At 65.9% G+C, this 15,933-nt stretch overlaps 2 protein-coding genes across 3 annotated transcripts in view; one reads left to right on the top strand and one right to left on the bottom strand.

The window, feature by feature from the left end:
• Window positions 1-249: 249 nt before the first annotated feature.
• On the top strand, window positions 250-5,147 carry AMN (amnion associated transmembrane protein). The gene is made up of 12 exons (XM_040975529.1): window positions 250-292; window positions 705-823; window positions 903-947; window positions 1,709-1,796; window positions 2,034-2,251; window positions 2,573-2,710; window positions 2,790-2,898; window positions 4,155-4,237; window positions 4,322-4,484; window positions 4,573-4,759; window positions 4,843-4,930; window positions 5,014-5,147. Exons 1-12 carry the CDS (start codon window positions 250-252, stop codon window positions 5,110-5,112), a joined length of 1,380 nt encoding a protein of 459 aa, XP_040831463.1. The 3' UTR covers window positions 5,113-5,147.
• Window positions 5,148-7,958: 2,811 nt separating this feature from the next.
• Window positions 7,959-15,933, bottom strand: part of CDC42BPB (CDC42 binding protein kinase beta) — a 57,403-nt gene continuing 49,428 nt past the window's right edge. The window contains exons 29-37 of one of the 2 annotated variants that reach the window (XM_040975027.1): window positions 15,770-15,832; window positions 14,462-15,058; window positions 12,754-12,851; window positions 12,518-12,602; window positions 12,305-12,422; window positions 12,108-12,225; window positions 11,823-11,928; window positions 11,657-11,727; window positions 7,959-8,728 (exon numbers count right to left, since the gene is read on the bottom strand). In XM_040975027.1, coding sequence (XP_040830961.1) covers window positions 8,597-8,728; window positions 11,657-11,727; window positions 11,823-11,928; window positions 12,108-12,225; window positions 12,305-12,422; window positions 12,518-12,602; window positions 12,754-12,851; window positions 14,462-15,058; window positions 15,770-15,832 — 1,388 coding nt within the window. In that variant the 3' untranslated portion in view covers window positions 7,959-8,596. Of the gene's footprint in view, window positions 8,729-11,656; window positions 11,728-11,822; window positions 11,929-12,107; window positions 12,226-12,304; window positions 12,423-12,517; window positions 12,603-12,753; window positions 12,852-14,461; window positions 15,059-15,769; window positions 15,833-15,933 lie in introns of those variants that run through there. The other variant, XM_040975028.1, reaches the window with a different exon arrangement.

Genomic DNA, 15,933 nt, shown 5'->3' with positions numbered 1-15,933 from the left:
AGAACCAGCACCCTGGACCTGGACCTGCTCCCTGCTCCCCATCTTCTGGGGAGCTCCTGGCTGGGGTCAGACGGCCTGGCCCCGCAGGGGGCTGACTCCAGGGCGGCCCCTCTTGCATCCCGGCCGGGGGTGAGGCTGCCGGCAGGGCCCGGGCGGGTCCGCAGGTGAATGTGTAACCGACCACGGCGCCCGGGTCAGGTGCCCCAAGGCGGGCAAAGTCTGCGCGTCTGCGACGCGGCCGCAGAAGAGATGGGCGCGCTGGGCTGGCTCGTGCTGTGGCTGCAACTGTGCGGTAAGCGGGTGCGGGGTCGCGGGCGGGTTCCCCCAGAGACCCACTAACGGGGTGCAGGCTTGGGGTCCGCCACAGTCTTCTGGGACCTCCTTCGGGCCCCGCCTCAGTTTCCCTGGTGACCGCCCCCCAACTCCTGGGGGTTTGAACCGCTGGCCTGTTCAGCCTCCAGCCCTGCGTTCCTGGAATCGGGGGCGAGGGAGGGGAGGACACTCCTCCAGGAAGCCCTCCTGACCCCCCCCCAGTGAACCTGAGTGGGCCCTCCTGCGGTGATCGCTGTCCCTGACTGACCCTGACCTCTGCCCCAGCAAATGGGGGTGGGGGGCACAGGCCGGGCGCCGGAGTTTGTTGGAGCCGTCGGGGAGGCTCTTGGCACCCCACGTGGAGGGGAGGCACTGAGGCGCCCCTTCCACAGTGCTAGCCCAGGCGGCCTCCAAACTCTGGGTCCCTAACACCCACTTCGAGGACGCCACCAACTGGAGCCAGAACCAGACTCCGTGTGCCGGTGGCGCTGCGCAGTTCCCAGCGGACAAGGTGTCCAGGGACTCCCGTTGGGTGTGTGGGGTGCCCGTGGGCAGAGCCCACCTTCCACTGATACTGCCGCTTCCCCTAGATGGTGTCGGTCCTGGTACGAGGAAGCCACATGCTCTCGCACTTGGTGAGGCATCTGGCGGACCCAGGCTTGCGGGCGGGCTGCACCCCTGGGGAGGGCGCCCGGGCCCTTGCCCCCTCTTCGTCTGCCCCTAGCGTTCCTTTAGAGCACAGGCCCCTCTCCCCAGGTGCAACAGCCCAGGCTAGGCCAGGAGACCTGCCCCCCCAGTGAGTGGTGGTCCCCAAGTCCCTGCTGCCTCCAGGGGGCTCATTAGCAGAGGCAGGAAGGGCAGAGTTGGGGGCGTTAGCGGGGAGGGGGGAGACAGAATCTTCCATTGCTGCCCCACTCCCCTGATGGCCCCAAAGGCCAGAGCCAAGCACAAGCCAGGAGCTTCACCCTGGTCCCCATGGTGGGTGCAGGGACCACCTGCACCCAGGGCCACCACCCCTGCTTTTCCCAAGTCATTTGCAAGAAGCTGGATCGGAAGTGGAGTAGCCAGGATGGCGCCCGTGCCCATGTAGAATGCCATCCCCAATTTTAAACCCAGCATTCTCGCACTTCGTGCTTGCAGTCGGTCCCTGTTCCTGACGCCTGTCCTCACGCCCGGGGGCGACGGCCTGCTGGCCAGCACGGGCGAGGTCGAGGCCCTCTTCCGCCCCAGCCCTCCTTCCCCACCCCTAATCACTCTGAGCTGAGGGATGCTTTTCGACACGCCCCCCACCCTGCTGGACACCCAGTGTGCGTGACTCCGCGGACTGGACCCTGGGCCATCACGTGCCCTGTCCTGGGGACCGTCAAGGCGCCATCTCAGCCCGTGCCCTCCGCAGCTCCTGCCATTGGACGGGGAACTCGTCCTGGATTCCGGAGCGGGGCTCGGCGCAGCCGACGCGGGCTCGGACCCGGGCTGCGGCCTCGGTGAGAGGGCGGGGCCGGGGAGCTCGGGGGCGGGGCCAAGGAGCTGGGGCGGGCCTGGGGAAAGGGGCGGGGCCACTGGAGGTCAGGGCGGGCCACGGGAGAGGGGCGGGGCCAGGGAGGTCGGGGCGGGACTGGGAAGAAGGCAGGGCCATTTTCGAGAAGCCCTGTCGCGTGGAGGCGTGGCTTCTCGGAGGGCGTGTCCTGGGCGGAGCTAAGGGCCGCGCGCCCCGCCCCCAGGCGCCCCTGCGCTCTTCCTGAACCCGGACCGCTTCTCGTGGTTCGACCCGCGCTCGTGGCGGCCGCGGGGCGAGGCGCGCGCGCTGTTCTCCGTGGACGCCGAGCGCGTGCCCTGCCGCCACGACGACGTCGTCTTCCCGGCCGACGCGTCTTTCCGCGTGGGGCTCGGCCCCGGCACAGACCCCGTGCGCGTCCGCTGCGTGTCGGCGCTGGGCCAGGTGAGGGGGGAGGGGCAGGCCAGGGGAGGGGGGAGGGGCAGGCCAGGTGAGCGGGGGGGTGCAGGCCAGGTGAGGGGGGAGGGGCAGGCCAGGTGAGGGGGGGCAGGCCAGGTGAGGGGGGAGGGGCAGGCCAGGTGAGGGGGGGCAGGCCAGGTGAGGGGGGAGGGGCAGGCCAGGTGAGGGGGGGCAGGCCAGGTGAGCGGGGGGCAGGCCAGGTGAGCGGGGGGCAGGCCAGGTGAGCGGGGGGCAGGCCAGGTGAGCGGGGGGCAGGCCAGGTGAGCAGCCCCCAGCGCTCAGGCCGCGCCTTCCGCTGCCCCGCAGACCTTCACGCGCGACGACGACCTGGCCGCCTTCCTGGCGTCCCGCGCGGGCCGCCTGCGCTTCCACGGGCCGGGCTCGCTGCGCCTGGCTCCCGAGGCCTGCGCCGACCCGTCGGGCTGCGTGTGCGGGAACGCCGAGGTGAGCGCGGCCTCCCTCCCTCCCTCCCGCCGCCGCCGCCGCCGCCGCCGCCGCCGCCTGACCGCCCCGCGCCCCGCAGGCGCTGCCCCGGATCTGCGCCGCTCTGCTGCAGCCGCGCGCTGGCCGCTGCCCGCCGGCCGCCTGCCACGCCGCCGTCCGGCCCGAGGGCCAGTGCTGCGGCCTCTGCGGTGAGCGCCCCCGCCCGCGCCGGGCCAGCGCTCCTGCCCCTGCCCCTGCCCCTGCCCCTGACCCAGGCCCTGCCCCTGCCCCTGACCCTGACCCAGGCCCTGCCCCTGACCCTGCCCCTGACCCTGACCCTGACCCAGGCCCTGACCCTGCCCCTGACCCTGCCCCTGACCCAGGCCCTGCCCCTGCCCCTGCCCCTGACCCTGACCCAGGCCCTGACCCTGCCCCTGACCCTGCCCCTGACCCAGGCCCTGACCCTGACCCTGACCCTGCCCCAGGCCCTGCCCCTGCCCCTGCCCCTGCCCCTGACCCAGGCCCTGCCCCTGCCCCTGACCCAGGCCCTGCCCCTGCCCCTGCCCCTGACCCAGGCCCTGCCCCTGCCCCTGACCCTGACCCAGGCCCTGACCCTGCCCCTGACCCTGCCCCTGACCCAGGCCCTGCCCCTGACCCTGACCCTGACCCAGGCCCTGACCCTGCCCCTGACCCTGACCCTGACCCTGACCCAGGCCCTGACCCTGCCCCTGACCCTGACCCTGACCCAGGCCCTGACCCTGCCCCTGACCCTGACCCTGACCCTGCCCCTGCCCCTGACCCAGGCCCTGACCCTGACCCTGACCCTGCCCCAGGCCCTGCCCCTGCCCCTGCCCCTGCCCCTGACCCAGGCCCTGCCCCTGCCCCTGCCCCTGACCCAGGCCCTGCCCCTGCCCCTGACCCAGGCCCTGACCCTGCCCCTGACCCAGGCCCTGACCCTGACCCTGCCCCAGGCCCTGCCCCAGGCCCTGCCCCTGCCCCTGCCCCTGACCCTGACCCTGACCCAGGCCCTGCCCCTGCCCCTGCCCCAGGCCCTGCCCCTGCCCCTGACCCAGGCCCTGACCCTGACCCTGACCCTGCCCCAGGCCCTGCCCCTGACCCTGCCCCTGCCCCTGACCCAGGCCCTGCCCCTGACCCTGACCCTGCCCCAGGCCCTGCCCCTGACCCTGCCCCTGCCCCTGACCCAGGCCCTGACCCTGCCCCTGCCCCTGACCCTGCCCCTGACCCTGCCCCTGCCCCTGACCCTGCCCCAGGCCCTGCCCCTGCCCCTGCCCCTGCCCCTGCCCCTGACCCAGGCCCTGCCCCTGCCCCTGACCCTGACCCTGCCCCTGCCCCTGACCCAGGCCCTGCCCCTGCCCCTGACCCAGGCCCTGCCCCTGCCCCTGACCCAGGCCCTGCCCCTGCCCCTGACCCAGGCCCTGCCCCTGACCGTGCGCTCCCGCCGCAGGAGCCGTCCTGTCGCTGACCCACGGCCCCGCCTTTGACCTGGAGCGGTACCGGGCGCGGCTGCTGGACGCCTTCCTGGTCCTGGTAACGGGGCGGTGCGGGCGGCGGGAGGTGGCCCCGACGCGGGCCCGCGGGTCCCGGCGTGACGCGGGCGCCCTCCGACCCCAGCCCCAGTACCAGGGGCTGCAGGTGGCCGTGTCCAAGGTGCCGCGCGCGTCCCGGCTGCGCGAGTCCGACACGGAGGTCCAGGTGGTGCTGGCGGAAGCCCGGCCCGAGGAGGGCGCGGCGGGGCGGCTGGCCCGGGAGCTCCTGGCCGACGCGGAGCAGCACGGTACCGCCCCGGACCCCCACGGACCCGCACCCCGCGCTCGCCCCGCCCCCGCCCCACGGGGAGACTGAGCCCGCACCCCCGTTCGCAGGCGCGGCGCTGGGGATCCTGGCGGCCGCCGTGCGGGAGTCCGGCGCGCCCACCGGGGGCGGCTCGGCGTCGGGGCTGCAGGGGACAGCGCCCCGCGCGGGGCTCGTGGGCGGCCTAGTGGCCGCGGCGCTGGTGCTGCTGGCGCTGCTGGTGGCCACGCTGCTGCTTCGCCGCTCCGGGCGGCTCAGGTGCGTGAGGCGCGGGGCCGGGGGTGGGCGCACAGGTGGGCGCAGGGCCGGCTGGGGCTCTCCGCGAATCCGCCCCATTCCAGGTGGCCACAACGAGAAACTGGAGTGGGCACGGAGGTGCCCCTGGGCTTCCGCAACCCCATGTTCGACGTGGCGGCCTCCCAGGACCTGGTGAGGCGGGGCTGCAGGGGGCTGGAGACGGTCCTGGGCTGGGGCTTGACAGCCGAAGCCCCCCTGACCCTCTGTTCCCGCAGCCCTCGGTGCGGCTGCCCAGCCCAGCCCCACAGTCGGATGTCAGTGGCACCAGCCACAGCTACTTCGTCAACCCGCTGTTTGCAGAGGCCGAGGCCTGACTGCCGCCGCTCCTCCCGCGCGTCCTGCCCCTAACTTCCCAGTGTGGCCCAGCCCAATAAAGGGGTTTGCCCACCGGCCCTGGGGATGCGCCCGTCTGCCTCGGCACCGCCCCCAGCGCGTGTGTGGTCTGTGGGGTGGCTGGGGGCCCTGTCTGAGAGGACAGCAAATGGTGAGGCTACCCCGGGGTGGCCTGAGCAGGGTTGCCCAGGCCTTGTTGGTGGGGCTGGGTACTACGTGGGCAGCTGGGGATCCCTGGCCATGGGTTAGCATGGACGCGCTGGGCAGGGGCGGCCGTGGAGCCCTGGGGCCTTTGGGCAGGTCTGTGTGCCCGCTGACTCCCCTCAGGGCTAGCGCCTGGCGCAGCCTCTGCTTTAGCGCTGGGCTCCTTTAGCTGGTTCCTGTGCTGCGCTGGCTCCTTGCTGGCTCTAGTTAGGGCACTCCTGCGTACTCAGGTCTCAGCGTCCATCTCCCTGAGCGGCTCACTTTGTTGGTGTTGACAGCGTGCAACCCCACCTAGCTGGTTCTCCTGGACCCACACTTGGCTGTCACTGCACGATCCCCTTACCGCCCTCCAGTAGTCCCCACTTGTAGTCCCCACTGCTGCCCAGCTTCCCCTCCCTCCAGGGTGCGTGCCACCCGGCCTGCTGGTGGGCCATCCCTGCGCCCACTGCAGGGGCTCCCCACTTTGGTGTCTGCGGTGCAGCTTCAGGCCCCTGGGCGCCCGCCAGGCATGGCTGGTCTAGGTTGCTCTGCCATCCACCACGCAGAGCTGGGATGTGCCCCTCCCCCCAGGGCCTGAGCGCCTGGCAGGGCTCTCACTGAGTGGGCATCCTGGCAGCACCCCAGCTGTGAGGGAGAGCCTGTGACCCTTGTTGGCGTCCATGCCATTTGTCACACATGGCGTCGATGGCGCAGCGTGCTGGTGTGTTTGTCGTGGACAATGACGACTTGTGGCATGTCTGCATCTACCAAGGGAAGCCTTTGTGCGTAAGTTACTTTATGGGGAAGGCAGATCTGCAGGAGAGGAAAAGCGGTCTGCCCACTCACTTTCCAAGTGGGCAGAGCTGAGCTGGCCCATCCTCGACTACCTTCCCAGCAGGATGGGGCAGGGCTGCCAGGATTAGAACTGGTGACCATATGGGATCCCGGCGCTTGCAAGGTGAGGACTTTAGCTGCTAGGCTACGGTGCTGGGGCCAGAAAGACCTTCCATCTGCTTGTTCACTCCCCAAGTAGCTGTCATGGCCTGAACTGGATTAGATCAAAGCCAGGAGCCCAGAGCCTCCTCCAAGCTGCCCGTGTGGGTGCAGGGTCCCAAGGCTTTGGGCCGTCCTCGACTGCTTTCCCTGGCCACAAGCAGGGAGCTGGATGGGAAGTGGAGCAGCCGGGACGTGAACCAGGGCCTGTAAGGGACATCTGTGTCACAGATTTTAGCCTGCTATGCCACTGCACTGACCCCCATCTTCCTTAATCAAAAAGGTTTATTTTATTTGAAAGGTACTGGCTCACTCCCCACATGGCTGCAGCGCTTGGGGCTGGACCAAGCTGGAGCTGGGACACAAACCAGCACTTATATGGGATGCTGTGGTGGCAGGTGGCAGCTTACCATGCTGCCCCCAGCCCCAGGGAGGTCCCAGGCTCCTGGCCTGGCCACAGCTGTTGGAGCCGTTTGTAGAAATGAGCCCGCAGACAGAAAATGACAAGAAGGGAGCTGGATCTGAAATGCAAGACTTGAAGCAGCAGCCATGTGTGACGCCTGCACTGCAGGCAGCGTTACCTGTGTGCCACAGCACAGGGCGACTCACACGGGTAGGGCGCTAGAGTGCTGCTGTCAATTAGTGTTTATCTGAGGGCTTCCTCCGTTTCTTCCAAAACGCCATGGGAAACAGGTAGCTCTTGCCCTGTTTTAATTCCTCTCTAAATGAGAAGTCCCTGGAGACAATATTGAGGTGTACAAACCTCCCGCCCCGGGCCCGCTGCTGCCAAGAGTAGGTCTGCTGCTGCTAGGTCTCCCTGGAACTCAGCAGTGAAAGCAGAGCTGGCTCAGTGGCTGAATCCTCACCTTAGAAAGGTCAGGATCCCATGTGGGTACTGGTTCGTGTCCTGGCTGCTCCACTTCGGATCCAACTCCCTGCTTATGGCCTGAGAGGAGCTGAGGACAGCCCAAAGTCTGCATCCACAGGGGACCTGGAAGAAGCTCCTGACTCCTGGCTTCGGATCAGCTCAGCTCTGGCCACTGCAGCCACTTGGGGAGTGAACCAACAGATGGAGGACCTTTCCATCTCTCCTTTTCTCTGGAGAGCTACCTAACAAAGGGCCTTCTGCACACTCAGTACTCTGCCCATGTCTGGGTCCACACCCTTTCACCTGCCAGGCTCACCGGGGGTTGTTGTCCTCCACATGTGGATGCCACAGCTGGCAAGTTCCTAGGGTAGCGACCCCTGGTCGCTCTTGGGGCTCTCATCGCTGTGCACTGACCAGTAGTCATGGTGGCCACAGCTGTCTGCATGCGTGTGCAGGCTGCCTGCAGGCCCTCACAGCTGGGGTCTGACCCTGGTTCCAGGGTGGGTGAGGAATAGCCCCATGTGTTCCTGGGGGGACCACCTGCCCCTGTGAAGGCCCCAACCGTTCCCTCAGATCAGCTCAGGACTTGCACAACATAGCTATCTGCGAGCAGCCAATACCAGGTACCCCTGGGCCGGAACCAGCTCCGAGCCCTCCGGCCTGGTCTGTCCCAACAGCGGGAGTGTGCGGACGAGGCCCTGCTCCACACTGTGGCCCCACACAGTGCCCTCGGGGTACCTGGCAGGACCAGGGAGCTAGGACAGAGGGAAATGACCACAGGGGTCTTTGAAACTGCCCCCTCTGCTTTATTGACAGGGAGACTCTTCAGAAATGTTCTCACAATTCAATAATTACAAAGACTCAACTTACATTAAAAAATTAAAAATGAGAACCCGCAACAGACGCCAGCGTGTGACACCAGCCACAGCGCATGGCAGGGGCAGGCTGCATCTGCTGCTCGGCTGGACACGAGCCTTCAGGGCCACAGACCTGAGCACGCAACGCCAGCTACAGGGAAGGGACACTGACTGCAGGCGTGCACTGCTGCGGGGATGATTCTATGTGATCCGGACTGGGTGCCATGCAGGGTGGGTGAGGGGTCCCCCAGGCAGCAAGCATGCAGGGGCGCGGCGTGACCGGTGTCACCGGTCGCGGGGCCTCTGTGTAACCAGGGCTGACTTTGCAACAGTTGAAGTCCCGCAGGGCTGGGGACTGGGGCCTCCGGTGGCCGCTGTCCCTCCGTGCCTTCCTGTGCAAATGGGCTGTCACGCACGTGGTGGCTGCTGCGGAGAGTAGACCATGGTCCCGGTAAAGGTTCCCTCTGTCTCAGCTGCGGGCTGACTCCACGTCTCCTCGGACAGCACGGCGGGGGAGGGCAGCTGTGTTGGCACTGACCAGGGATGGGCGGCCCCGCGGCAGCCTCAGGCGTCACAGGCTGGCTGCTCTAGGCCAGCGAGGGGCAGCTGGCTCCGGTGGGGCGAGCTGGGGCTTGGTGGGCCGCTGGGGTTGGAGCTGTTGGATGGGGTCGGGTGTTTGGTGGGATCCGAGTCAGGCTGCAAGCAGAGCAGGTACACATGAGACCCAGGGGCTGACGGAGTGGCAGGGCCGCTCCTCTGCGGGAGAGCTGTCTAAGCCAGGGCCACAGGCTCCCGTGAGGCGCTCAGCGAGGCAGGGGCTCCCTGCTCCACTCCGCAGTGGGCCAGGGGAGGAGGAGGAAGCCTCCCAGCTAATCCCATGCCTGAACAGAAACTGCGAAAGCCAGCCGAGCAGTCTGAAGAGAGTTCTAAAACAGCCCCAGCTGGGACGGACTCCCCCAGGAGGCTCCCCAGGTTACAGAACCTGAGGCCAACCCCTAGGGTAGCAGTGTAGGCAGGGCCTGCTCATCAGTGGAGCCTAATGGGGAGGTCAGCCAGGCAAGTGCTCCTCTCAGTGGCAGAGCGGCATGGACAGTCAGCGAGGCCGCCCTTAGTGGAAAGAAGCAGGCCTCGTGCCACGGGCAGATGGACGCACTGGGCAGCAGAGGCCTGAGTGTGGCTAGCCCAGCTCCCAGGCTGCACCCGCGTGGGCACTCAGACATGGCGGGAGACCTGACATGAGCTTCCTTCTGGGCGGACAGACCGACCTAGCTGCTGGCCTCACCCCCAGCTGGTCGCGCGGCCAGGCCTGGGCCGGCTGAAGTCAGGAGCCTGAAACTCCATCTTCTGCCAGTTTCCCAGGTGCTTTAACAGGGAGCTGGATGGGAAGCAGAGAGGCTGGGACTTGAACCTGCTGTTAGTGTGGGATGCTGGTGGCATCCAGGGTGACATTTAATCTGCACCATAACTGAATACCAACAGACCTCAAGACACACGATCCAGCGTGTGCCATGATGGGCACTTGGTGGGTCCCAGCTCCCTGGGAGACTGGCAAGTGACTGCTCATGTCCACATGGTCAGCCCCAGGCGTCATGGGCCTGCGCCGTCCACTAGCACACTGAAGGCCGAAGCCCTGCTGGAAATGGGCAGGCTGTGGCTAAGCCACGACCTGTGAGCCCAGCTGATGCACTTCCCACCCAGTTCCCTGCTAGTGCGCTGCGGGAAGCACCTGCGTGGGAGGCCTGGCCCAGCCCTGGCTGCTGTGACCTCTGCGAGTTCTGAGCTGACATGCAGAACGACTGGGAGGGACGAACTCTGCTGATCCTTCCCAGAGCGGGCCCACCAGTAAGCTCTGGAGTTGCTCGGTGAACACCGACAGACACGCCACGGCTCCGCACGGAGGATGGTGGCTGAGGGGCCAGGGGCGAGGGGGAGCTGTCTGGGGTGGGCTCCTGAGGCCCCTGAGAATGCATGAGGTCACAGCAGAGGCACTGAGTGCCTGGGCTTCTGGATCCTCCCGCGGGGCCACAGGCAGCACGACAATGTGACACTGGGGGCTGCCGAGTTGAGTGCAGCAGGTTGTCAGGGGACCTCACAGGACGGCCACCCACCTGCAGAGGACAGCATCTTGACACCGGTGTGGCATGTCCCAGCTGGCCAGTGCCAGGGCACTGCCCAAGTAAGCCCTACCCGAGGCAGCTCACTTCCTGTACATAGCAGCCAGGAGCTCTAGCAATCTCCCATGGCGCACCTCAGTGGGACGCTAACTCCAACATGGGGTGTGCCGTCCGTCCCAAGGCTGACTTCACCTCATACCTCTTTTCTGGAGGTTAGAAAATTCTCAGTAGGGGCTGGCACTTTGGCTCCTCCACGCCCTGGCATCCCATCACGGCACTCCCTGCTGTGGCCTGGAAAGCAGCAGAGGGCGGTCCAAGTCCTGGGACCCTGCAGCTGCGTGGATGACCCGGAAGAGCTCCTGGCTCATCGCTTAGGATTGGCTCAGCTCTGGTCATTGTGGCCCTTTGGGGAGTGAACCAGTGGATGGGAGATCTTTCTGTCTCTTTTTCTCTGTAAATCTACTTAATAAAAATAAATCTTTAAAAAAACTTTTTTTTTCCAAATAAGTTCAAGCGGAGACTAACTCAAAAACACAGCAAGGGGAGGCCGTTTTAGAGGTCGAGGAACCTTAAGGAAAATCCCCACATCTCACTCAGTGCTGACCGACATGAACTTCCTGCAGCAGAGCCTGGGGTGGACAGGGACTAAGCCACACACTGACACCCACAAGTGACAAGGGGTCACGAATGCACCTAAGCCACCTCTGGCCTGGCTTACGTTCCGATCTCGCTGCCTGGTGGGGGCAGAGGGTGATGGCTCGAGGCCACGGGCTCCTGCACGCACACGGAGACCTGGCTGACGTCCAGCTTCCTGGCGCAAGAGGAGGAGTGACCAGGAGCTTGCTCAGCCTCTTCCTCCTTACTCACCTGGCAAGCACTCGCAGGCCCAGCCCCAGGGGCCACGGGAAACATTCAGCAAGCATCTGGCCAGTGTTTGCAGGGACACCTGCTGGGCGCCTAGCATGCTACCATGAACACGCACACAGGTGAACACACACACGGCTCTCAAGATACAATGACACACAGCAAATCCAGGAAGGCCCCTAAGATGATGAGGTGACAGTACACGGGGACCAGACGCGGCAGGTGAAGGGGTGACGGGCACTTCACTGTCCTCCGAGGGCCCAGCAGCCACATTGCAAGCCCCGCCCCTGCAGAGCCAGCACTCAGTTGGGCCTTTCTAGTTCATTCTGTCTCACCTCATCCCACACGGGGAAACTGAGGCACAGGACAGTGCTGCTGCCCACAGCCTAATGCTGCCAAGATCCCCCCAACCCCAACCAAGTCCAGGAGGAGCCCTGGGCTTCCTGGGAAAGCCGCCCGTGCCATAACGGTGCCCCCAGCACCCAGCTTGGCTCGGCCCACAGGGTGCAGTGGGGCCCAGGATCACTGGGCTGGAGCCCGGGGGTGCGGCTGTGGCCCACAGGGTGCAGGGGGTCTCGGGGGTGCGGCTGTGGCCCACAGGGTGCAGTGGGCTGGAGCCCGGGGGTGCAGTGGGGCCCACACTCACCTCTCTGTCGAAGTCCTGGTCGGGGTCGGACATGCTGCGGAGAGGCACTGTGACTCCAGGCTCGGACCCACCTGTGACGCAGGAGCAGCGCTCGGCACAGGGACGTGGCAGGTGAGCCCGGGGCCCCTACCCCCCTTGGTGCTGGCCTGCAGGGGCTCCCTGGTACCTGAAGAGGGCCACGAGACGTAGGGCTTGCTCCTGGGTGCAGGAGGCCGGGCTAGGCCAGCAGAAGTGGGACCAGGCCGCTCTTCCTGGCTGGAGGGCACAGCGCTCTGGGGGAAGAGAGTGGCACATGAAATGGGCCAGGGGTCCGGGATGGGGTCCAGGGGACAAAAGCCAACTTAGCCCCATGAAACCATGAGAGGGAGGGTGGATCACTGACAGACATGGGTGTCTGCTGCAGGAGTGTGGCCAGGCGACAGAGGACAGGAGGAGGGCCCCGGGCACGCACCAGAGGCAGGTCCATGAGCACCTGGCGGCCGTCGCCTGGGCCCATGTGGGCCACGTGGTTGAAATTGGTCGGGTTGGAGATCATTTTAGACCTCAGTTCCGGGTCTCTGAGCATCTCTCTGGGGAGAAGGAGAGGGCTTTGAGATGTGTGCCTCCGAGGCCCTCCCCACCCGAGCTCCTGCCCAGGCCGCTGCTTACCGCCGCTGCAGCAGCCGCTCCTCTTCCGGCACCTTGAACACGAAGCGCCGCTTGCTCCGGGTCCGCAGCATCTGCTTCCTGCTGTTGTCGGAGGTGTCGGGCACATGCAGGGCAGGGCCTGTGGGCGACACGGTGCCTGGCGAGCAGTCCTGGGGCGCGAGGCCTCTCCACCCCACAGTCTCTCCTCTGTGAGCCCCGCCAAGCTAGGCTTACCGGAGGACTTGTTCTGAAAGTAGATCAGGCGTGGCGACTCACAGCCAAGTAGGTTGAGGGAGCCCTCGGAGTTGAGTGGTCTGATCTGTACATGGAGCCCGCCAGGTGAGGGCTGTGGGGCAGGGTGAGGCTGCCCACAGGGAGCCCGCCAGGCGAGGGCTGCGGGGCAGGGTGAGGCTGCCCACAGGGAGCCCGCCAGGCGAGGGCTGCGGGGCAGGGCGGGCATGGAGGCTTACCCGCCGCAGGCCGATGGTCTGCACCCACTCCATGGTGTGCACGTCAAAGACGTCCACACCATACTCGCTGTACACTGTGATGTGGGCAGGGCTGCAACCTGTAGACGGAGCAAGGTCAGTGCCAGCGGCTGCGGCCCCTGCCCGTCCTCAGCTATGCTGGACCTGGGCAACCCGTCCTCACAGGCACGGACAGGGCTCAGCCGCTTCACGTGCCTGCGCCTGGCACAAAGGCAAGTGCTCATGGCTGGCGCTCCTCAGCTATGCCCAAGTGGATGGGTCCCCCTGCACCTACCTGGAACTTGGCTCACCCCTTCCTGGGAAGGCACAGGAAACCCCACGCTGACCATGGCTCAGACCCAGGCACAGCTGCAAGCAGGTCCTCAGGGAATGCTCTAGGCCTTAGCCTGCAGCCAGCCCCCTCCCCCGCCCGAACAGAAGAAGACATAAGGCAGGGCTTGGTGGGACCGGCCACACACGAGCCCCCTTGGACTTCTGGGGAGCCTGTCAGTCTCATCTGCTGGGATCACCTGCACGTGTGACCGACACCCATTACAACTCCTCTGTGGCTGCAGTCCCCACCTCGCCAACAAACACCAGGCCTGGGGGCTGGCTGGGGCTGCGGAAGCACGAGCCCCAGCTTGTCAGTAGCAGCTGTGCACCCAGAGGTTGTGCCCTTCTCTTGTGCAAGCTCCAAGACATCCGGGGTTGGGAGGGAGCAGAGCAGGTGCAGGGACTAAGATGCCGCGTGGTACATCCCTCAACGGGCGAAGGTCCAGCCCTGCTCCACCAAGTATTCGGGGTCCTACCATCCACACCCACGTGGGAGACCCACACTGAGTCACTGGCTCAGCCACGGCTGTTGTGGCCATGTGAAGGGTGAACCAGTCGAGGGGAGATCTGTCTCTATCACATAAGTAAAACGAAGGAAAGATTCGGCATCGGGACTATGCAGGTAGAGGCCCTTGGGGACGGGGCTCCAGCAGGGTCGGACCTGTTCTGGCTGCCCTGGAGCACGGGGCATGACCCCTCTGGCCTGGGCCATGGGCCGACACACTGGCTGCCCGCTCATCCCACCCTGCGGGCTGGGTGGCAGGCCTGGTAACACTGCCAGTTTGACAAGGCCAGCAGCGGCAGATGCAAGGTGTTGAGGCGTACACCCAGCTGAGCATAGCAAGCCGCCCTGCCCCACAGCCCCACGGTGCCTACCAAGGGTTCTCCTGGCTCCCTAGCTTTACCAGTAAGAGCCTGCGGCCTGGGCCTTGACCCACGAGCCCATGCCCGGGGTGGGCATGTGCCACCGTTCACAGGAAGTGAACTGCCCTCTGGATGTCTAAGTGGGACTGGACTGTAAGCGCGAGCCCAGCCTTGAACTGACCGCTGCAGACCAAGCCTCCTGACCGTGAGTGTTCTCATGAAGGACGACAACACAGCAGGTGCCTCACGCTCACCAACAGGTGTGGGCAGCAGGCGGCGGGCCTCGGCCACTTGCCACACCACCGCCACTCGCCATGCTGTCTACACCACACATTCCACCTTCCGCCACTCGCCATGCTGTCTACACCACACAATCCACCTTCCGCCACGGGGCCCCAGCCCATCTCTCCTGATGCTGCAGGAACTGGAAGACAGACTAAAGCCGGTGCAACACAGGCCGACTGTGGAGGTGAGAAGCGCCAGCAGGGATATGCAACAGAAAACATATACATACTACAGGCGGCGGGAGCCGCAGGCCACATGAGCTCCTGCACGCGTGCCCTCCGGCCCTGCGGGTCCACGTACAGTCCCACGTGGCTGAAGCAAAGCAGGTACTCCTCGCTGTGGAGCTCCACAGCGCACAGGGCATCAAAGGCCTGCTGTGAGAGGAACGCAAGCGAGGAATCACTGGGATTTACCAAGTTCACAGACTGCCCGTCTCCCTGGACGCTCAACAGAGAGAACCCAGAAGGGTAGCCAACACACAGCCTGTCCTTGAACATGGCCATCCACTGCACATGTCCGGGCGCCGCAAGCTCATTGAACTTTCTGTGGAAGGGCTTAGTTCTCTGGATCTCATAGCAAAGGACCAGCCGCTTTACAGCCACAAACAGGCAGGTAGCCGAGTCCTTCCCCGGCGTGCCTGTGGCCAGCAGCTGGCAGCCTTTGGTTTCCGGGAGCTTGATGTCAAAGTTGCCCTCTGCCCCGTCCAAGGAGGCCCATGGGTACAGGTGCACGTGGTGGCTGCGGCCACACCGTAGGATGACGATCTTCTCCCTGGGAGCCAGTTCGATCTGGTGCACTTTCTTACAGTCAGCAGCGCGGACAATCACTGGAAGGGACCAGAGCGTCAGCACCCCAGGCTATGCCCGACTTTGCCCACAGGGCTCCCACACCTCCAACCCACCAGGGCCCTGCGGGGGAAACTCGCGCCACAGCCCCGGAGCCAGCCTGCTTAGACAGCTTCAGGCTGGATCGCGGCATCTGCTGTGGGAAGCAGGGCTGTCCACAGCCTCCCCAGCCTCCCCATCCTCCCCATCCTCCCACAGCCTCCCCATCCTCCCCATCCTCCCACAGCCTCCCCATCCTCCCACAGCCTCCCCCATCGTCCCACAGCCTCCCCATCCTCCCCATCGTCCCACAGCCTCCCCATCCTCCCCATCCTCCCACAGCCTCCCACAGCCTCCCCATCCTCCCACAGCCTCCCCCATCGTCCCACAGCCTCCCCATCCTCCCCATCCTCCCCATCGTCCCCATCCTCCCCATCCTCCCACAGCCTCTGAGCATCACTTAAGCATCTCCACTCCAGACTCCTGAGGGACACAGCACGTGGGCTCACTGGGAGGGGACAGTGCTGCTCACGCTGAGTCCCTGGCTGACGCCTTCCAGGCTTGGGATACATCTCCCACTGACCCCAGCTGCGGTACAGGCAGCTGGACCTAGCCCTGGGAGTCTCCCCTTCTTGTGGTCACCCAGCTAGGGACTGAAGTCCTCTACCCAGGGAGGCCACCCAGGACCTTGACAGCGCGGCAGCCCTGCTCACCGTCTCGGGTGACCTCAATGACGTACAGCCCCTCTTCCAGGCCGACTGCTATCCGGTCTCCGTCTGCAGGGGAGGGGACGCAGCAAGGAGATGGAGGAACGACCCCCATGGTCACGCCATGCAGCCCTCACCCGCAGCATGGGTCACTGAGTGCCCGAGGGAGA

The sequence above is a fragment of the Ochotona curzoniae genome, unplaced genomic scaffold (genome assembly GCF_017591425.1).
Source record: "Ochotona curzoniae isolate NIBS_2020 unplaced genomic scaffold, NIBS_Ocur_1.0 contig_2688, whole genome shotgun sequence".
Classification (NCBI taxonomy): Eukaryota; Metazoa; Chordata; class Mammalia; order Lagomorpha; family Ochotonidae; genus Ochotona; species Ochotona curzoniae.
The sequence above is the reverse complement of the archived record's forward strand: the minus strand, read 5'-3'. Positions and strand labels throughout refer to the sequence as shown.